This window comes from Eptesicus fuscus, chromosome 6 (genome assembly GCF_027574615.1).
Source record: "Eptesicus fuscus isolate TK198812 chromosome 6, DD_ASM_mEF_20220401, whole genome shotgun sequence".
Lineage (NCBI taxonomy): Eukaryota > Metazoa > Chordata > Mammalia > Chiroptera > Vespertilionidae > Eptesicus > Eptesicus fuscus.
Genome location: NC_072478.1, coordinates 54,474,756 through 54,497,564, shown reverse-complemented (window position 1 = coordinate 54,497,564; position 22,809 = coordinate 54,474,756). Strand labels below are relative to the sequence as shown.

The window sequence follows — 22,809 nt, the reverse complement described above, 5'->3', positions numbered from 1 at the left end:
ATATTAAAAGTTTTGCTTTACTTTCTAAAACATGAAAATAAAGCCCTGGCCTGTTTGGCTCAGTGGATAGAGTGTCAGGCTGCAGACTGAAGGGTTCCAGGTTCGATTATGGCCAAGGGCACATGCCTGGATTGCAGGCTCAATCCCAGGGGTGTGCAGGAGGCAGCCGATCAATGATTCTCTCTCATCATTGATGTTTCTATCTCTCTACCTCTCCCTTCCTCTATGAAATCAATAAAAAATAAAATAAAACATGACAATGAAGATAATTCAAAATCCTTTATAGCTTTAGCACATAAGTAAAAGTGTTTAGTAAAATTTTATCTATAGTAAAACTAAGCAATAAAGACCAAGTTTCCTAATGTAAAAACTAATGACAGCCTTTTTCAGAAAGGAAGTCTGCAGCAAATATTTTTGTAATAATGCTACTACATAATGTAATGTCTTTTAAATACATTTTATTAAAGGTCAATTTTTAAAAATATTTGATCAATACAAGGAATTAAGTCTTTACATCCCCCACTTTATGATTACAGTCCCACTATTCAGACCAGCAAAGTTGTGTATTTGCTCTACGTGAACAGGTTTTCACCAGAAAACTGCTCTTCAGTGCTTCACTGTGATGCTGACGTTGCTTTTGTGGTGCTGGACATCGAGCACGAGTTCCTCCCCCATTTCCACCTGGATGGGACTATCTAAAACAACTGCAGCTTGTTTCCAGTGGGAGACTTCACTGGACGTATCTAACCTAATCTCATCATCAAGGTGCATATGATACCAAAATGGAATGGCGGTCACTTGTCCAGATTTACAAATGTGTACCTAGGAAAATTAAGAAACCGTGAGAATTTCATCAAAACAAATAGACTTAAATAAGTAAGTCTTTGCCTTGTTAGTAAATTTTAGATCCAAATTTCATAGATATATTTAATTAGTAACCTATTTTACTCACTAATATTTTTCCAAGCCCATTTTTGGATATTGTTCAGAAAAGAAATAAATATTTAAGTCTTCAAAAGAAGTGGCTAAAACAATTTTATGTACATAAAGTGTTACCTAGTTTAAGGTAATTATTCTGTGTATGTCAAGAGTAATTATTTTAAGTTACCTTTACTTCTCTGTTAGAGGTGTTCAAATATGGAGTCATTAAATCCAGTCTTAGGAGTTCCACTGGCTTGCTTAAAGGTATACAAGGCAGTGAGGACAGGTCCAAAAATGCACGAATAGGTACCTAAAGAAAGTACAAGTTTTTCACTTTTAATTCTTTTTGTGGCCAACTGATTACTTTGTACTTGGCTCCGTACAATACAATGCTTTTTTTCATTTAGCTCAATTCTTACATCAATCTTAAGATATAAGGAATTTCATGATTCCAGTTTTACAGTTTAGGCAGGTTAAATCATTTGTTTAAACCATGGTTTCAATTATCTATGGATTCTTTGCTTCGATGGAAACAGATTAAATTTTTACTTAAGCCCAACAGCTCAAAATTTTTAAACCAAGGATGTCTTTTGTGTGAAAGATGAACGAATAAGCTAATAGTATAACATGAACTATTGAATTTGAGAAAATGTCTAATTCAATCAAACAACTTAATAGTGGATTTTGTTTGAAAATAAAATATATTTCTATAAGGCATTGATTCTTAACTTGGCTGCAAATTAAAATCACCTAGGGAGGCTTTAAAATCTGACCATTCAGGCCACACATCAGATTGATCTGGAGTTGGGTTCTAATTACCAGTAGCTCTGAAAGTAGTCATGCACTGCTTAACCAGGGGATACGTTCTGAGAAATTCATCATTGGGCGAGCATCACAGAGTGCACTTACACAAACCCAGATGGTACAGCCCACGACTGTAATTGTGCCATGCTTCCATGTGACTGGTAGCGCAGGTCTGTTTACACCAGCATGACCACAAATACATGAGTAATGAGTTGCTCTATGACATTACCATGGCTATGATGCACTAGGCAACAGGAATTTTTGAGCTCCATGACAATGCTATGGGACCACTGTTGGATATGTGATCCTTAGGTGACTGAAACATCATTATGGGGTACATGACTGTAGAGTCAATGTTGACAACTAACTGCTATAAAGTGTCCCATCACTTTAGCCTCCTCATTTAAAATAAAAAGGAAACAATTTTTAAAAAGTGCCTTCCTGCCTGGCCGGTGTGGCTCTGTGACTGTCAACCTATGAACCAGGAGGCCCTGGTTCAATTCCCGGTCAGGTCAGGGCACATACCAGGGTTGTAGGCTCAATCCCAGGTAGGGGGCGTGCAGAAGGCAGCCAGTCAATGATTCACTCTCATCTTTCATGTTTCTATCTCTCTTCCCCCGTTCGCCTCCTCTCTAAAATCATATATATTTCTTTTTTTTTTTTTTTAAGTGCCTTCCTGTCTGAATAAAATATTAGAGGCACGGATACATCAACCTCTCCCTGGACATCCTTGAAGGCATCCATCCTTCCTTAGGTTGATTTGCTCTAGAAAACTGATAACCATCCTAATCCAGCGAAACATAATGACTATATAAAATGAGAGAAAGAGAGAAGGTAGGCTGTGGATAACAGCCACATGGTTGAATTTCTCTTCTAGGCACTTACCTGAAACTGGTTAATGAAAGGTGCTATATTTAATCCAAGAGTTCGTGCTGTTCCTTGAACTGCATTCTCTTCTACCAGTGTCTGTGATTCCACGAGCAACCCAAACATCAGCACATACTGAGGAAAGATCTTGCCTCCAGATTGTAGCAAACATCTAGAGAAAGAGAAGTGTTTTAAAAAAGCATCTTGATGCCCCACATTTTATCAATAGCAACAACTAAATCATGATGAATTAGTGAGCTACAAATTATAAATAGTCTAATGGACTTTTCCAAATAAAAAGCTGATGGAAAAGTTTACAATAGGCAAGCAGGCTGCTCTGTAATAGCTCTCCCTAAAGGCCAAATCATATACAGGTAATCTGATGAGCACAGTATCAGCAAGGAAAGTTAGAGATGATTCCTTAACGCAATGGCACCAGAATAATGGAAACAAACAATGCTCCTAAACCAGGATAATCTCAGTAAATATGAGCACATGATCATTTAAATTGTATTAAGTCCTATATACACATTACCCTAAAAATGGACTCTATCCTGACCCCAATGCTTTACTCATATTTGTTATTCCTTTCCTATTAACTTTTTAGCATTTTAAGTGGTCAGGTAGAAATTGATAAAATTATAGATCTCGTAACAAAATTATACAGGTTAAAAAAAATTATACAGCTCTTAACAAAATTCCTATCTATGCCTTTACTAAACCTGATAAAATTTTAATACCCAATAGCCACGAGAGGGTACCATTCCATGAAATTAGCAAGCTGAAATTTGATTTTTTTCTTAGTTACCCTGAATATCTGTTTTTATAGATCTCTACTTATTTCCCATATCATACTAGTATATAGGCAATCCAATCCCAAAGCAGGTTCACTCTTCTTCACATCTACGATGGAGGGGTACTCTGAGGGGAAAATCAGTAATTACATGCACACAAAGAGAAAGGTATGAAGTCACAGGTCAATGCTTGAGGAAGATACAAAATCATAAATCATTTGTACAGTTATACCTTTAAAAAAATAAAAGAATTCACATGAATTTTAAGTTCAAAAAAACCCAACAGTTATATTTTGTGTTTTACCTGGATATTGCAGCTTTTTCCATTATTTCCTGCTGTATGAGCCCAGATGGCTCAATGACATCCAATATAATTATACTCCACAACTTGTCTGATTTGGGCCTTTGCAACACAGCAGATTCGTCTTCCACATGTCTCAACCAAAACTCAAGTGTTTCTTTAGGAAAGTGATTGGCTTCAGATATGAGGTCCAGAGTGATGCGATGCTGGTCTTTCTCCACAGAACTGTAAGGTTTAACCTGCCCCAGTGTGCCAGCGATTATAGGCAGAACGGAGAAGCCTTCAGACACGTCTAGCACATAGAAAGGCTCCGAGGCACTCTGTTCAGAATCACTCTGTCCACTTCCACAGCTCATCTCACAGTCCTGGCAGTGGGCATCCACGGCCTGGCACAGCTTCTCTGGGGTCAGTGAAGACAGCACTTTCCTCATTGCCATTTTAAAGGCTTCGTGATATGGAATGTTATTAAGCAAAGCAATTTCTGTGGATTCCAGTACACATGTCTGCTCCACAGCATCTGGTTTACTGGTCTGAAGGTTAGCCAGGGCACTACAGAGCTCAGCCTCATTTCCTAAAGAAAGCAAGTCTTTATTCTTGGTAGAACTTTTTCCAACATCCATTTCATGTTCCGAACTGAAGACACTGATACTCTGGATTCTTAAGTAGCAATCCTGACAGGACACTTCCATCATCACATGGTCCCCAGGCTTTATCCAGTAGTCTTCATAAGAAAGAAAGAAAATAATTATAATTGATGAATATGAGTGTTTATTAGCCTTATGATCACATAAACACATCTGTCCTCCCATTCCACCAACCCTCCCCATTTTTTAAATCACTACAGGGAGGATTATATACATTAATTTATTAGAATTAAGTGAATCAATCTATTCATTTCCTACCAAAAAATAAAAATAAAACCTAGGAAAATCTCTTAGGCTTTACAAAGGGAAACACTGAAGTTAAAGATTCAATTAACTCAGTCTAATACAGAGATTCCAGAGTTACATTATTGGACCTTAACTATCAGTATTTAGTGCTTTCCCTACAATCATTAGATATCCTTTCGTGTCCCCAAATTGGAGGTGGGACGGGCTACGGGGAACTCTCAATTTCCTTTGGCAATGAAGCTGACAATAACAAAGAGATGAAATTAAGGGATTAACATGAAACCTTACATTAGCTTAAAGGGCCATTATTCTTTTCTCTAAAAGTAATTTCTAAAAGAACAAAAGCATTATTCACTAGAACCCTATCAGTAATATCTCTTAACTATCTTGCATATTTGAAAATATAAGGAAAGACTAAGTCCTGCAATAAACTGTCATGCTCTTTTCCATTAGCTTTCACACTTAATAAAACTTGAAAATGTGAATGTACAATTGCAATCTCTTATCAGTACTAAAGCCAGTTGAAAATACAAATTATTATTCTTGTGTTTAAACATTTAAAACGTCCTTTCCCAAGAAAACATTTAAAAACAAAAAGACCATCTGTCTAAGTTACTGTAAGAGGCTTAAAATAAATAAACACAAATAGACGATATCACTTATTAAGTGCCAATCACTATGGTAAGCATTTTACATCCATCATCTCTATTAATCCCTACTACAATCCTGCAAGGGAGGCAGCAGCATACCATTTTTACACAACTCATAACAGCAGCTCTGAAAAATAACCAGCAAGGACAGCCAGGGAGTCAGAAAGTAGGAGCTGAGACCTGAATCCAAATCTACACGACTGACTCTAAAAACACCATACTAGCCATAACACTGTGCCGACTTCATGACTTAATGACTGTGCCAAATCAGATCCTTGATTAGGAGAAACAAGTAGCCACTTTAAAAAGTAGAATTTTTCTAAACAAGTAGCCACTTTAAAAAGTAAAATTTCAACTGCTGTGAAATATACTGAAACCCATCAAATTGCTGGTCCAAAAAATTTTCTATACAAAAAATACCTTTAATATAGAATTTCCTTAGAGAAATCCATGGATTCATGAACTCTCTAAAACTGCAAACTTGTGTACTTATTTGAGTGTGTGCATTTCTAGGACCTGGGGCTCCACAGATGCCATCAGGTTCTGTAAACGGTAAGAACTCCTGCATTAAAAGTAATACTTTTCTGTTTTATTAAAAATGGGCTACACTGCTCTTATCTACTGCTGGAAAAATGATTTAATGATTTTTTAAAATACATATTTTGTTGACTTCAGAGAGGAAGGTGAAGGAGAGAGAGAGAAACATCAATCATGAGAAAGAATCCCACTGACAGGCTACCTCCTGCACACCCCCTACTGGGGATCGAGCAACCTGGACATGTGCCCTTGACCGGAATCAAACCCAGGATCCTTCAGTCTGCAGAATGATGCTCTATCCATTGAGCTAAACCAGGTAGGGCAATGACAGATATTTTTGAGTGGTATGCAGGAGAGTTGTGTTTTAGTTTCTCTTATCAACCTACATATATTATTTAAAGCCGCTTTTAAAATAGAAAAAGAAAATTCTCAAAGCTGTCATCAAGTCCCCCTTGACTAGAAACTTCATATTCAAAGTGATTTTCTTTTTACAATGCCTCAAATGCTTAGAGGATTAAAACAACAAGTGTAAGAACAGAAAAAACGAACAGAAAAAAAAATTAGATAAGGTAATACCTGCAAGGTCATGTACGGGGTAGACAGCCTGTTCCCAACATGATTCCTCACTAGGACTTGTGCACAAACTATGTTCATCATCAAGCTGGAGTACAAACCAAACCACAATGGCATCCAGTATGCCTTCTTTAATAACAGGAACACCAATTTTATCAGGTTTTCTAGCTGCAAGACTTCTTAATTCCTACAAAAATATAAAAGGATTTTATACATTTAATATGTGCATGTCCCAATATCGTATCACTTTCCATTTCTGCAAGTTCTCAATCCGGCCATAGGCCCTGGGGAACTGGTATCTTGGGACTCCTGGAACCACTTAGGGCACTCTGACGTATCACAGTGGAATACATGCAGCTATTAAAACCAGGGAAGCAGATACACATTACTGACATAGAAAGAAGTCCGTGATAAACAGGGTGGGGCAAAGTAGGATTACAGGTGTGAGTACGTGAAACACTGGGTTCATTCTGGTATTATGACTTACTAGAGGCCCAATGCATGAAAATTCATGCAAGAGTAGGCCTTCCTTCCCCTGGCTGCCGGCACCAGCTTCCCTCTGGCACCTGGGACCCGGTCTGCTTCACTCTGGCCCTGGCTTCGTCCAGAAGGACATCCAGAATGAAGCCCGGAAGGACGTTCAGTCTAATTAGCATATTACCCTTTTATTATTATAGATTATTATTATTTTCCATATGAAGAACTACAAACCTACTTTTGCCCCTCCCTTATTGCTGAATGAAGGCAGTGTGAGTGGCAAAGCAATAGAGATTGTTTTGTTTTTTAAAAAGTGTGTGAGTGGGTGAGAGAGAATGTGTATAGAATAGAAAAGCAAGTCTGAAAAGATGCACTTGAAACCAGTAACCTGGGGAAAGAAGGACCTACATATATATATATTTAAAGACACCTTTTCTTTTTCCTTTCTATTCTTCTGTGTTATTTGAAAGTATTAAACAGGCAGATATTACTTTCAAAATTAAAGACTTAATAAGATGTATTTTTTACTGTGTCAAAGAAAAATTAAAATAAAAGCTTGAACTAAGAAAAGGATGGCTTTGGGGTACTTAGCAGCTATAATCACGTTGTTCTCTATGTGATATCAGGAAAAAAATGTTCTTGAAGCTCAGCCTTAGTAAGCAATGCCAAAATGTTAATTTAGCTCTAGACCACCTCAAGAAAAAGCTGGTAACAATTAATAGGAGAAAGCTTTTATTAAATTATAAAAATCTTAGGCTAAAATGACCCTCACAAAGTCTTCTGTCCCCAGACAGGTTTCATCTAAAGAAATGTATATACTTGAACATTTAACCTTAATTAAAGGGCTTCAGAGAAAGATTTTATGTAAGTTTTCTCGATTCCTTTGGACACTTTCTTTGTATATTCACTTCCTTCCACCACTCAGCAACACACACATAGACACTGGGGTGATCAACTTATCCTGGTTTACACAAGACTGTCCCAGTTTTAAAAGTAAAAGTCCCACATCTCAGGGACCTCTTCTGGGCAAACCGAGATGGCTACTCACGCTAAAAATCATACAATCCGGAGATGTGGATTACTATTCATTTCAAGGAGTTACCTGTTAATTTGAAGTGGCAGCAAAACACTAAGAAAAGTCAGAAACATCTAGGATAGAACTCCTGCCCCTACATTCACATGCTGCGTAATTTGGGGGAAATTAATGTAAGCAACAGTTCCTTCATCTGTATAGCACATAGATAAGTACAACCATATTACAAGATTCTTGCCTGAGCGACCTAAGAACACATGTGAAAACACCTGGCACATTATACATTCCCAACAAATGTTAGGGATGTTAGGGATTTCTTTTCTTTTTTTTTTTAAGTGAATAATTTCAGGAGGGAATTCTGGTTACCATTTAATCATTTTCTTTAAATGGAATCCCATGCAACTCATAAAATAAGACTGTCCTATGTATTAATTATTTTAAACAACAGATACAGTTTAATGCTCAAAAACAGTAATTGAACTTTTTTTTTTTACCTGAATATTGTTGAAATCTACTGTCATAATTTCAAAGCACTCTGTCAAAGCCAAATATCCTCCAGGAATTCTACTCATCTTTTCAGTTGTATAAGGTTCAACTGTTTCTTCGGTATCTACAGAAGAATAAGTTGGACTCTGAAATTTCACATTTGTTGGCAAACAGATCCCAGCAATGTCCTTAATGCCCACCCTGATGAAAGAGGAAATAAGAGAGAGAAGGGAGAAAGATGGGGTTCTTTTTTAGAATCAAGTAGCATCATCTAGTATCGAATCCATCAAAAATAAACATAAAAATGAAATAAAACTTCAGAGACAAAGTTTTCCTAAACGTAATTATATACATAATCCCTAACTATAAAGGAAAACAGATAATAGGTCTACATTACAATTAAGAACTTCTGCCCATCAAAAGATACCCAACCCTAGCTTCTCAGTGGTTAGAGCGTCGGCCTCTGGACTGAAGGGTCATGGGTTCGATTCCAGGTCAAGGGCACATACCTTGTTGCAGGTTCAATCCCTGACCACCGTCAGGGGACCCATGCAGGAAGCAACCAATAGATGTGTCTCTCTCACATCAATGTTTCTTTCTCTCTCTCTTTCTCTCTCTCTCTCTTTCCCTCTCTCAAAAGATACCCTCCCCTTCCATTCTCTCAAAAAAAAAAAAAAAAATCAATGAAAAAACTATCCTCGGGTGACGATTAAAAAAAAAAGGTACCCAGTAAGATAGGAAATAGTCAAGCCATTAAGTAGAAAAAAACTGTAATACATCTATTCAACAAAGGGCTCATATCCAAAATATATTTTTAAATTCCTACAAATTAATAAAAAAAACTGAAATTGACAAAAGACTTAGACACTTCACAAAAGAGCATAACCAAATGGCCAATAAGCAAAGAAAAAGCAAGTATATTTACTGATACTTTCAAAACAAAATATAATTTACACACACACACACATTTACTTACACAGAGCTAACATTCAACAAGTATACTCTAATTCAGCCAATGTTCTGATTAAGGCCACAATCTAATTGGTCAGTGCACTGAACCCTACCAATCACTAAATATTTTTACATATCACCCTGTAATATACATAGACAAGTATAAGGAAGAATATATAACAAAGATGGACAGTAGTTATCTGGATTTTTTTCTTTAGGACTTTTTTTCAACTGATTTTTAGAGCAAGAGGAATGGAGAGGAAAGGAGAGAGAGAAACATCACTGTGAGAAACATCAATTGGCTGCCTCCTGCACACCCTCTCCAGGGATTGAGCCCCAACCCAGGCATGTGCCCTGACCAGAAATTGAACTGGCAACCTTTAGGTGCACAGAATGACACTCAACCAACTGAGCCACATGGGCCAAAGGCAGGATGATTATTCTTTTACTCATCAGTATTTCCTAAAACATTTGTATGTTACATTTACTACTAATAAGTAATTGGAAGGGGGTCCTCCTTAAAAAGTCCTCACAAAATATGGATCAATATTTTAGCAAAATAAAACATTCACGATGCTCAAGAACATGTAACCAAGAAACTTCTTTAACTAAAAAAACCTTTATATCATATTTGGTAAGTAAATCTTAGCATCTCATGGGTAGAAAGATCCTTAAATTTGATTCCCCTCAATCACAAAACATTTACTATTAATAAAGTTATTAAGAACGAATGAGAGAAATTAAAAGTAAATTATTTTCATGTTGGAAATTTTTACTTCACTTTCATCTAAAATCAGTGAACTTAATATTTTCCTACATTAATCTATTGCACATCAAAAGGATACTAAGTTGTATAAAAATTAATTTTCCACTAGGAAATTGAAGCTGGTTTTAATTCTAGAATCCTAAAGTTTTAAAAAATTCAAAAAGAAAATTAAGACCTGAATAAACATCATGAATTTAAAGGTCAGAAAACTACAAATTCTCTTCCAAATAAACATTCATTAAATAACCTTTAAAGTATAGTCTATCCTTTAAATTATGAATTTTTAAGTAATTGCTATTTCAATAATCACTTACCTATGATGTCTTCTTATCTCTGCACATTCTACTGCCATGCCATATAAAACAGCACTTGCTGGTATAACTTTCCCATACTTTTCACAGTTACCATTTTCACCTTTGGTCTAAAAATATAACAATAAAGATTAGATTCAGTTACATGTATGCAAAAATATGTAATGACAAACTCTAAAAATTAATAAGAAAACTAAAGAACAACAGGTAAGAATAAGCAGGTTATGTTTTTTTTTCTTCAAAAGTTTATTTTATTTTCATTGCTCTACGTATGTACTTATATATATATTATATATACATTTTTTTAACAGTACAAACAGGAAGGGAAGGAGGGAGGGGTAGTAGTTATAAGGGTACAAGTGTGCATACGGCAAAAAACTACCGGATATTGACTTGAGAAGCCAAAATCACCATTACCTATTTAAAAAACAAAATGCTCTTCTTTTCAACCTGTAATTAGCTATTTTAAATCCAAACCACTTTCTGTAAGAAGTGAATTCTTATTACATGTTAAAATCATTTCGTTCATAATATGTATTACATAAACCAAATCTACAATTTGTAGGCCACTGTAAAAAATTTTAATGCAAAATCTAATTTGGTAATTATAAGAGTTAATTAGTAGCCTGGGTCAAACTAGTACCTTAAAACCATACCAAGACAGTATTTCTAAACTCTCTCGATAATTTGCCAAAATTTCAAGCAGTGAGGGCTGTGAGACTGAAAGTTCTTCCTTTCGCAATCTCACTCAAGAATCCAATAGTCAGTCCCTTCACAATATAATCTCAATTCCTATGAATTCCTTTTTGCCTGTATACCCCATTTGGGCACACAAGTATACACTGCATTATGTTATTAAATGTTTGTGGGGTGTATTTTTTATAGATTTCTTTGTGATAGGGGCTCAATAAATATCTATTAAAATAATAAATTCTATATCAAATTTACCTATTTTCATGCTGCTTACCTTTGGCTGCAAAAGTAAATGCTCCCATGCATGAATCAAACTCTCCACAATTCCTTCTCCAAATAAACCTGCATCGACAGTTTCTGTTACAACTAGGGACACTCTACAGAATGATTTTTTAAAAATATATGTAAGTAAAATATCATGATTTTATATAAAGATGTCAAAGCTGAGAGAAAAAAGGAAGAGTATATTATAGAAACAGTCCACAAGTAAAATTCCCTAACACATTTCATTTTTAGTATTTACTGTTGAAACTTGAAGAACTTGACTCTAATGTTCCTCAGGCTCCTCTGTATTCCACTAACTTCTTGGGGGCGGGGGCGGGTGGCACAACCTTCACTTGACTCTGCAGCCCCCTCAGACTATTTTCATTGCCTAAATCCTTAAGAGCGGCTCACACCCATTAACGTTACCAGTCCCTCTCCTTAATGCTGACTAATTGGACTTCTATACACAACACTATATAAAAATACTCTGCATCATCGATGACTCCCCTACTTATCCAAATAAATAATCTTTCTCAGTTTTCATTTTCCTTGATCTACAAATAATAGTCAATGCAGGTGAAAAGCCCTGCCTCTCAAAATCCTTCTCTATCTTCATTATCCATGTTTACCGCTTACACGTTGATTGTGCCTCTCCTGTTACTTCTCTTGCTTTTTACCCACTACCTGTGAGTTTTCACAAAATCTAATCCACAGAGCTCTGACCTTCATTCATTTTTTCTTTCTAGAAAATTTCATTCAAAGACACACCAAAATGATTTTTTCTCCCTTCTCTAAACTTCTTTAGCATTTATTGTATCATTCAGTGTAATAAAAAGATTTTTTTAAAAACCACATTTCATGACTATTCCTTATCTTCCTATCTAGATTATAGGTGCCTTGCAGAAAAAAAACAACTTTAGAATCACCCACAGTGCCTAGACCCAATATTTTATATATACACAAATTTTCAGTACTTACAATTACATACATTTACAAAGTAGAAGGTATTGCAAACATTTAATCCAACATCTTAAATCTCTAGATTCGTTCAAGATCAAAATAAATTAATAATGGAATGTGTATTGGAATCCTTCTACAACACTATCTGTAAGGAAAATTTATTTATTTATTATTGTTGTTGTTGTTGTTGCTGTAAGGAAAATTTATTTATTTATTGTTGTTGTTGTTATTATTATTATTATTATTATTTAGAGAGAGAGGAAGGGAGAGAGAAACATCAACTGGTTGCTTCCAATACATGCCCCAACAGGGGATGGAATCCTAAACCTGGGTATGTGCCCTGACGGAATCGAACCCACCACCTATTATTATTATTATTATTATTATTATTATTATTTAGAGAGAGAGGAAGGGAGAGAGAAACATCGACTGGTTGCTTCCAATACATGCCCCAACAGGGGATGGAATCCTAAACCTGGGTATGTGCCCTGACAGAATTGAACCCATCACCTTTTGGTGTACGGAACGATGCTACAAACAACTAAGCCACACAGGCCAGAGGAGTAAAATGTAAATAACTCTGATTCATGCTATGGACTGAATTGTGTACCACCAAAATTCATACAAGTCCTAACCCACAATGTGACTGTATTTGGAGAGAAAGTCTTTAGAAGGGAATTAAGGATAAATGAGATCATAAAAGTGGACACAACTGGTATCCTTATAAAAGTGAAAGAAACACCAATGATCTCTCCCTCTCCTCACATGCACAGAAAAAGGCCATTTGGGAAGACAGCAGGAAAGCAGCCATCAGCCATCTGCAGACTAGAAAAAGAACTCTCACTAGAAACTAAATTTGCCAGCACCCTTTGATCATGACTTCTAGCCTCCAGAACTATGAGAAAATGTTTGTTGTTTAAGCCATATAGTCTGCAGTATTTTGTTTCAGTGGCCTGAGCAGACTAAGACAATTCAGGACACTGTTTCTATAAAATGGGTATAATTATCTGTTTCAACGATCTAATAGTACTTCTTTGTAAGTACTATGAAAATATAAATATTATTATACACATATGAAAGAAGACTTTTTAAAATCATAGTTCAAATGATAAGAATCCTATATAATAAAAGGCTAACATGCAAATAGAACGGTGGAACAACCAGAACAACCGGTCACTATGACATGCAATGACCACCAGGGGGCGTATATGGAACATGGCGGGAGTTGGCCACGGCTGGATGGTGGAGCAAGTGAGCAGGGGTGCCAGACCAAGGTGGGGCACTGGTCGCTGTCATCAGGGCGAGCCTCTGGTGGTTAGTGAAAATTCTTTGCTCCCACATGCCGCGTTCCTGCCCAGTGCTCGCACCTGCTGCCGGTGCCAGCTCCACTCGCACCCGCAGCTGGTGCTGGGTGCCAGTCCTGATCACTTGGCGCCACCAGCGGGTGCGAGCAGCAGCTGCCATCCCTCATCGCCCATGAGGGCTTCTCCACCTCCCCCTGCTCCTGAGGGGCAATCGGGGCAGCAGCCACTGCTCGCACCCACTGGCAGGGCCAGCGCACCATCAGCACATGGGAGCAGCAGTGGCAGGAGCAGGGCTGCCAGCAGATGGGACCGGGTGCCGCGGTGGGAGGGTCCGGGCAGGTGCGCAGAGGATGGGCCGAGAACCACCCCTGTGCCTACTGCAGCCTTGTGGCCCACAGTTCCTTTAATGGTGCACAAATTTGTGCACTGGACCCCTAGTATAAATATGAGTTGAAATAAGATGAGAAGATAAACTACCCAAGAGAGGTAGTAAAGCAAGTACTACACAGAGAAAACTCTTTATCTAAATGACAGTGTTGGATCAGTTGATTTTAAATCTCTTCTAGCTCCAAAACCCCATCACCCCTGCAATATGGATCAAAGTGAGATAACACAGTAAAAAGCCAAGACTTTTTATGAGATAATATTCAAAGCATTTGAAAGGGCCTAAGCCACTGAAAGCTGAAATTCCCAAAATGTTCAATTTAGCCAAACATTTTAACATAAAATGTAATAAGTCCACCAAGGTTGATCAACTCATACATCATTTTAGAGTAGATTTTTTAAGTTATTGACTACATAGGAGGTATTAATCCACTTTTACAACTAGAACACTAAAACTAACAAAGGTAAAGTAACTTGCTAAAGGTCAAGTTCATTTATTAAGTCGCTAGCCACAAATTTTTCTCAAGATCCTTAAATTTTTATTATCAAGAATATGACCTGCCCCAACTGGTTTGGCTTAGTGGATGGAGCATTAGCCTGCAGACTGAAGGGTCCCAGGTTCGAGTCTGGTCAAGGACACATGCCCGGGTTGCGGGCTCGATCTCTAGTAGGGGGCTTGCAGGAGGCAGCTGATCAATGATTTTCTTCTCATTGATGTTTCTATCTATCCCTCCCTCTCCCTTCCTCTCTGAAATCAATAAAAATATATTTAAATATATATATATATGACCTTATGGCCCTGCCCTGTGTTTCTCAGTGGTTAGAGCATTAGATGGCACAATGAAGGGTCGCAGATTCGATTCCCGGTTAAGAGCATGTACCTGGGTTGCGGGTTGGCTCCCCACCCCAGGTCAGGGTGTGCAGGAGACAACCAATTAATGTGCCTCTCTCACATTAATGTTTCTCTCCCCCGCCCTCCTTCCGCTCCACTCTCTGAAAAGCAATGGAAAAAATATCCTTAGGTGAGGATTAACAACACGTACAACAAAAGACTATGACCTTACTATGAAAACCCATCTTATGCTAAACTATCCTATATCCATAACTTTATAGTATAAGGGTTTTAGCATTTTTGTTTGGACTAGAAACCAGAAATGCAAATATCTTACTTTTTAAAAAGTAAAATAATGGATTATGAATACTAAAATTAGTTCACATTATAATACCTTTCGGGAATGTGTTTTGGAACTTCTATGTCAAGCGACTTCATATGTAAGAGTTTGATTCCTGCTTCCATCTTGTTCGCTGCCACTACATCACAGGCAAGTTCATACATGGTCTGGGATAACTCACAGGCATACACCGAGTGCGCTCCAGCTCTTTTAGCAAACATACTGCAAGGGGAAAGTGCTCCATCAAAAAAAAAATAATAATAATCCACTGTCTTTTTTTAAGTTTAGTGGAATTGTGATATTTAAACATGGGCTTTCTTTTTATTCTGTAACACAACCATTATTCACCCTACATTAAAAAATGAACTAATATTCTTGTCAAGAAACAAATCATACAATAAATCATGATGCCCAGCAGATTAAGAAGACACAATAGGCACGAAGAACGCTAATAGACTTAAATAACTACATTCAACCAGAATATTAATATAAAAATACTACTAAAATTCATTATTCAAAATTCCAATAATAACCCCAAATTTTTCTTCGTAGTTAAGTCCAATTCTTGATAAAGCAAGAGTTACAAGTGAAAAATGTAATAGTTGTATGAATAGTCACAACAAGATTATGAGAAATAAATTAAACTCTATTTTTAAATTCCACAGGTAAATATTCCATATTTGGTAAAATCTTTAATTTACATTAGTATACATGCATATGTAATTAAAACACAAGTACAACAAACCTTAGTATTCCAGTTCCTGCTCCAATATCCAAAACACTTTTGGATCCCGAATAAACTGCCTTTTGGATTGCTGCGTTATAAATCGTATTCCTTTTGGTGTCATTAAGCATGATAAAGTGCCAACGTTCCACCAACCAATTTGCAACACGATAAAAGTTCTCCTTTGCATCACTGAAATCAGGGTTTAGCTTCACTGCTTTATGAAAATACCCAGCTGCTTCATCTCTAAAGCCCATTCTAGAGTAAAAAAAAAAAATGACAAAAAATTTAACTATAGGCTATCAGTTACAGTGCCTTCATTCATGTCACTCATCTGGCCTGAGAATCCCTCACCAGCACATCAAATCCTACTCAACCCAACTGTCATCTCCTTTGGGAAGTCTTCAGTGAGAATTGCAATCCTTCATCACTTCTTTCTTTTCTGAACCCCTATTATATTTATGCATTCCAGGACCCTAACAAGTGCTTAACTATAAATTACTATTGTACCATAGTATGGTAGAAGCTCCCAAAGTCATCCTTCATTTAACCAACCTAATAGAACACCAGTGCTTTCTAAAAGCCATTCTCTCTGTAAAAGGTACTAATACCTATGGCTAGTAGGCTCCTCTCTGGGCTGCCTACATACTATTTCTCACAGGAACTGAGTTGAATGGTCATCAAGAGTCAGTTGAATTTGCTGCCAGACCAGTTTATACCAGTTGTACTTGTTACACCATCATTACATATTTTACTTAAATATTACAGAAATGAAATAAAATGACTGCAATAAAAAGAGCCACTGTTTCTAAGAACACTAAGCTAAATGCTTTGGAAAAAATCAAAGGTGAATCACCCAAAAAATTACAACTGAATTCAATGTGATAAAATAAAAAATAGAAGACAAAAGGAAAAAAACTATCAAACCATCCAGAACTATTATAGTTTCTTAAACTATCTATAATGAAGATAGACAGTTCCACCCCTTTTGAAGTACCTAATCTTTTATAGACCAACTAGAGGCCCAGTGCTCGAATTCGTGCACCAGTGGAGTCCCTAGGCCTGGCCTGTGGGATCGGGCCAAAACCGGCTCTCCGACATCCGCCGAGGGATCCCGGATTGCGAGAGGGTGCAGGCCAGGCCGAGGGACTCCACTGGTGCACAATCAGGGCTGGGGAGGGACATGGGAGGGCTCCAGGGCGTGTCTGGCCTGTTTCACTAAGTCCCGATGGCCAGACCCCAGCAGCAAGCTCACCAGTCAGAACGTCTGCCCCCTGGTGGTCAGTACACATCTGAATTACAACTGAATTCAGTGAGCAGTTGAGTGGCCTTAGCATATCATTAGCATATCACACTTTGAACGGCCGACTGGATGACTGGACATTTAGCATATTAGGCTTTTATTATATAGGATAGTTGTAATGCACATGACTAGTATGTAATTCAGATTTCAGCAGCACCCAAACTAATCCAAACGCTTTTCAACAAGCAAGTTCCCTGATTAAATCCTTGGATTTAAATTCCTAAAGGCTTACTCTCAATTTTTGTATTTATCTGTCATTGATTGGTAATTTGTGGACCAGTACCAGTGTGTGGTCCACACATTGAAGAGAACTGAACTAGTAGAACCCTTTTACACTCAGATTTCTTCACAAGCACCTTGAAGCATTCTACCAACTTGAAAGAAACGGAATCAGCCCTAGCTGGTTTGGATCAGTAGATAGAGCGTTGACCTGCAGACTAAAAGGTTCCAGGTTCAATTCCGGTCAAGGGCACATGCCCAGGATGCGGGCTCCATCCCCAGTGGGGAGCATGCAGCCCATCAATGATTCTCTCTCATCATTGATGTTTCTATATTTCTCTCCCTCTTCCTTCATCTCTGAAATTAATAAAAATATATTTTAAAAAAAGAAACGGAATCAGACTATTCATTGTGAGTATGATTTAAGCAAGAAAAGGGAACTCCAAGCAGGAAACTGCACTCTAACAAAAGGCAATCGCCCTGTAAAATAAAGTCACTCATATTATCTTTAAGTATCATGAAGACAGAGCTGTCTTATTCTTATTCTGCAACTGCCAAAGCATACAGTACAATGCAAAACACATCGTAAGTAACCATTATTTGTCGAGAGACCAACTTAGCAATGGATATTTTAAAATTTCAAAATGTGAACGATCTGTTAAATCAATGCCAAGCCTGCATCTAATAACTTCCTGGGTTTACATTTCCCTTAGGCTTGATCCTTAGTGTATAATTCAGTTTTCTTAAACTGCAATGCTAATCTAAAAAACAGATGATCCACTCAAAGTATATCTTTTACGGAAACACTCATGTGTCTCAATAACACCAACAAACTAAAAATACCTTTTTTATTTTAACTAGAAAAAAACATTATTTTCCTGACTAGCAATTTAATGTATTGTAAATCTGATTGGCTAACACAAGGAGACACTCCAGACACCAATTTTATTTTTTTTAAATATATTTTATTGATTTTTTACAGAGAGGAAGAGAGATAGAGAGTTAGAAACATCGATGAGACAGAAACACCGATCAGCTGCCTCCTGCACAACCCCTACTGGGGGTGTGCCCACAACCAAGGTACATGCCCTTGACCGGAATCGAACCCGGGACCCTTCAGTCTGCAGGCTGACGCTCTATCCACTGAGCCAAACCGGTTTCGGCCAGACACCAATTTTATCTCACAAATAAATGTCAGAAAAGGAAGCTATCATTTACTTTGGAAATCTTTTTCTCCTGGAAAAGTGACTCCTTTGGTGGGGAGTAAGTTATACACTGTTTTGATGAGAAAAGTAGAATGGAACAAAAGCTAAGAACCACTGTCCTAAAGAACAAAAGTAAACAGTACAGCAAAAGCCACATTCACACTATCACAAATTCTGAACTGCCACTGTCTGTATTTGAAATGTTGCATAGTTTTACATCTCCCTGAAGCAAATTAACACCAAGTATTTATTTTTAATTTCAAAAATAATTCACCAACAGTTACAATCTGCCAAAAGTGTAGCGCTCAAATTTTCTGTTAAATTGCGTTTATTCTAAAACATAGGTCTTATTATGTTATGATCATTATATGTGTGTAAAATTGAGTCCTATAAAGTAATTCTACTTGCATAAACTAAAGAACTACAGAAAACTTTGAACTTAAAGTGTAGATTTCTAACTAATTTGAAGAGTTACTTAAAAATCTTTTAAAACTAAATTTCATTTAAATGGAGTGGCTGCTAATTTGTAGAGATGGAGTCTGTGTATAAGAATCAGGTTAGCTGTCAGTGTAAACAAACAAGCCACAGATGACAATCTTATTTTTCTAGTTACTATCATACTCTACAACTAGAAACTATCAAATATTTGTCTCTTAAAGGAGTACTCATCTCACTCCACCAGCCATTTCGACTAAGACTATAGTTACATTACCGAGGCTGACTAATAAAGTTTGACACAGGTACTTCTTATATAGAATTTTTCATAGAAAAATAAAACTTAATGTGACCAGATGAGCAGAGCAAGAAGTGAAACCAGATTTATTAAAACAAATCCAAAACAAAAATGTTTGGTATTTTTATCAGTCTTAATTATAAAGTTTCTAAGAAGAGTAGACAGAAATTCGAATGGCAAATTCCAGAGAACAGATTTACAAGTTTCCTGGCAAAGCACCACAGGACTTCTCTGCCATCTGGGAACCATGATTACATCCTCTTCAGCAAGGTGTGGATCTCAGCCTAGTGGGGGGACTCTTCCTTGATACTACCTCAGCCTTAGGGACAGTGGCTATTATACTGTCCCTAAGGCTGTATTAAAACTGCTCTGTTATTCCATGTTATATCTGCTATTCCTATATTCTTCTGAGTTCTCTTTATAGCTTATTGCTAATCCCTCTTTATTCTATCCTGTTACAGTTAATTCTTTATATTAAACTTTCCCTGTTCAAATTACTTTACAATTTATCCCTGATCCAGGTGATACAGAATAATTCTTAACAAGTAATCTGAAATCACTACACACCTGAAGAGATGCTCCCCCATACTATTGCAAATCACTTCATCATCAGGAAACAGTTCCAGGGCTTGCTCATAGCAACCAAGTAAGTCTTGTGTTCTACTGAGAGCATCAAGCTCTTCAGCCCACCTGAAGAGTGTATACTGAAAAGTTTCCTTTACAAAAGAGAAAATAGCAAATTAGTCAATAACAAAAATGAAGAACGACAATACAACACATATTGAAGATTCCCCAGAGAGTAAAACTTAACTATAATTGAACCATCACCTCAAATTTTATCTTTAAAAGGCACTGTTTGCTAAACAAATGCATAAATGAATACATTTTACCACCTTGGTGGTAGTAAATTAGACAGTCTGACCTCTCTCTAAATTCTCTCTACTCTTAGCCGCCATTTCACATTCTCCACCTACCTCTTTTTTGTGGGATTCCGTGTTTCGGGAGTTTGTCTTTGGCCTTCTTCTCTTTTCTCATCCATCCCCGGTGCATTCGCTATCACCTGTGTGTTGACAGATGCTACATCTGCATCTCCAATCCTGACGCTATTCTGAACCTCAGACTCATAACTTCCTACCAGTCACCTCAACCAGGGATTGCACCCTTAGTCATCTCAAATTCAGCTCAACTCAAATATTTCCTGAACAATCAGTGTGCAAAGAATAGCATGAACAACATAAATGCTATTCCAATCCTCACAGAGGCCTTGTAGAGAGCATTTTAACATACAATTTTGAAAACATTCAAAATGTTCTAAACGAACCCATCATATTCCTCTCACACAGAATATATTTTTGGTACCACCTGACCAAAAGCCATTTAGTCACCTTATAATGCTACCTTAACTTCAATACAATTAGTTTCAACCCCAGCCTATTCTCTCTCATTTTCTTTACATCGGTCACCTCCTCTCCAATCCCAGTGTTACAACATAATCTGGCCCTTTTAACCACTTGCTGGACTGTCACCCTCCCTCCAATTACATTTCCCTCCAGGCTCCACATGGCAACACAGTGGAAAGAGAGGCGGCTTTGGTCATGCTAGTTTTAACATGAACACATTTTACATCATCCTCACCTATTTTATACAGGAGAGTTAATACCTGAAACTGAATTCTGACGAAGTTTACTAGAGAGCCAAGAATATAAGGAAGAAGATTCTAGGGTGTGAGGGGGGGGGGGGGAAAGCACAGATTATATGAAATGGATCAGGGAATCAACAGGTTAAGGTTGGTGTGGCTGAAATGTGGATATGGGGAGTAGACGGAATAACAGGAAATAAGACTAAAGGCACTGGTATTTTGCAAAAGCCCAAAGAAATACAATTTTGTTCTGCAGAAAACAGAGCTAGTTACTGAATGCCAGGCATTGAATTATTAATTTTAGATGTACTTTTAATACACATTAAATATCTATTAAAAAGATATTGTCCCAGTTTTACAAGAGGAAACTAAGGAACAAAGAATAGAGGAAAATGCACTCGAAATGACCCATTATTCTACTGCTACCTAGAAAAGCAAACTGTATCTAAACATATCATCTTCCCCTCCTTTAAGCCAACTGGTCCTAAAACTCACACTAAATTTATGTGAACTACAAACTGGTATCTATTGGATGGAGGTCAGCGTTGTTGTTAAACATACTGCAGTCCACAGGACTGGCCTCCACAACAAAGAATTATCCCACCCAAAATGTCAGTAAGTGCTGAAGTTGAGAAACCCTGAGTGAAATAAAGGAAAGCAGTTTGAGGCTGGAAATTGAAGCAAAATTAAATCACTTTTGCAAATTTAAATTCGAAAATAACTTGGAAAAATGCACCGCATTTCAATAGAATAACTGCCACAAATAACCTGATAACTGAATCTAAAAGTATGCATCATCAAATGAATACTTTAGGCTGATTCCAAAATGCATTCCACCACAGAAACCCGTAACATTCCTTCTGTCATCAGCAGGGACCAGTGCAAAGGCCCTGAGGCAGGAACATGCTAGAATTCAATATAGGAAATGGGAGATGATCACCAGAGGCCTCATTTGCAATATAGCCTTTGGAATCTGAGTGAGAAGGAAATTTTGAATTAGAAAAGTGATGTCATCTGACTTGTTTTTGAAAAGCTGGCTTCCTAGGGGTGAACTGCAGGAGAGAGCCTAGTTGCAAGCCTACTCCAACAGTCTGCAGGTGACTGAGGCTTCAACCGGGGTAGCAAAGGAGAGGTGGTGACAAGTGGTCAGATTCCGGATATATTTTTAAGGTGGAGCAGACAGGATTTCCTGATGGGCTAGCTGTGGGTGTGAACAAAGGAAGTCAAGGCTGAACAGTAAATATTAATAGCAACCAACTTAGCCCCCTTCTCCCCGTTTGTTTGTGCCTGTATTGACTCTTCGGACCTGCCCGCAAGTGAGAGAAAGAAGGGCTCTCCTCACCTTCACGTCGTCTTTCAGCTCCGGCGCCAGGCTGAGCACAAGGAGGTAGTGGGCGTAAGCGGTGCCGAAGTCCTGGGCGCGCATGCAGTACTCGGCGCTCTGCAAGGACCGCGACACCAGCTCGTCCCGCCCGGCTGCCCGGGCGCCACTCCCGGCGCCGCGGCGGGGCCTGGGCCGCGAGTTCGACATGGCAGAGTCACCTCCCTAAGCCAGAGCTGGTGTAACCAAAGGGAAGATGCTTTGGTGAACGGGACGAAACTGCCTCGGTGGCTACACGTCCATGTGCCTAACTAGAGAGCGAGCACCCGGGAAAGAGTTAGCCTCCGCCGCGGGTGAGCGCGCACAGCCCCGCCAGGCGGAAGCCCCGCCCCCCTGTCTGAAGGGCTCCGCAGAGCTTGACGCACGGCCAACCAACGACGGACCCCGGCGGGCAGCGCACGCTACGCGAACGTCAGCGCGCCTGACGTGTGCACGTCGCGGTCCGCCCCCTCCCGTAGGCGGGGGAG

General features: G+C 38.1%; 1 protein-coding gene across 2 annotated transcripts; it reads right to left on the bottom strand.

Moving 5' to 3' along the window:
• Nucleotides 1-352: 352 nt before the first annotated feature.
• On the bottom strand, nucleotides 353-22,539 carry PRMT9 (protein arginine methyltransferase 9). 2 transcript variants are annotated; one of them, XM_008143956.3, is made up of 12 exons: nucleotides 22,304-22,539; nucleotides 19,890-20,038; nucleotides 15,884-16,120; nucleotides 15,193-15,360; nucleotides 11,329-11,431; nucleotides 10,365-10,471; nucleotides 8,342-8,534; nucleotides 6,341-6,524; nucleotides 3,691-4,408; nucleotides 2,611-2,764; nucleotides 1,109-1,231; nucleotides 353-822 (listed from the first exon to the last, which is right to left on the bottom strand). In XM_008143956.3, the coding sequence occupies exons 1-12, from the start codon at nucleotides 22,490-22,492 to the stop codon at nucleotides 607-609; spliced, it is 2,541 nt and encodes an 846-aa protein (XP_008142178.2). In that variant the 5' UTR covers nucleotides 22,493-22,539; the 3' UTR covers nucleotides 353-606. The 2 variants fall into 2 exon arrangements, with proteins under 2 accessions (XP_008142178.2, XP_054573671.1); XM_054717696.1 differs by lacking the exons at nucleotides 11,329-11,431; nucleotides 15,193-15,360; nucleotides 15,884-16,120; nucleotides 19,890-20,038.
• Between the last annotated feature and the right edge of the window lie 270 nt (nucleotides 22,540-22,809).

Bases quoted from the DNA above. Each gene is read 5' to 3' on its own strand.
- PRMT9 (XM_008143956.3), bottom strand. From the start codon at position 22,492: ATGTCGAACTCGCGGCCCAGGCCCCGCCGCGGCGCCGGGAGTGGCGCC. The intron at 6,525-8,341 runs GTAAAAAAAAAA...ATATTTTTGTAG, and splicing joins TAGATTTCAACAATATTCAG to GAATTAAGAAGTCTTGCAGC. The intron at 1,232-2,610 runs GTAAGTGCCTAG...TACTTTCTTTAG, and splicing joins CTTTCATTAACCAGTTTCAG to GTACCTATTCGTGCATTTTT.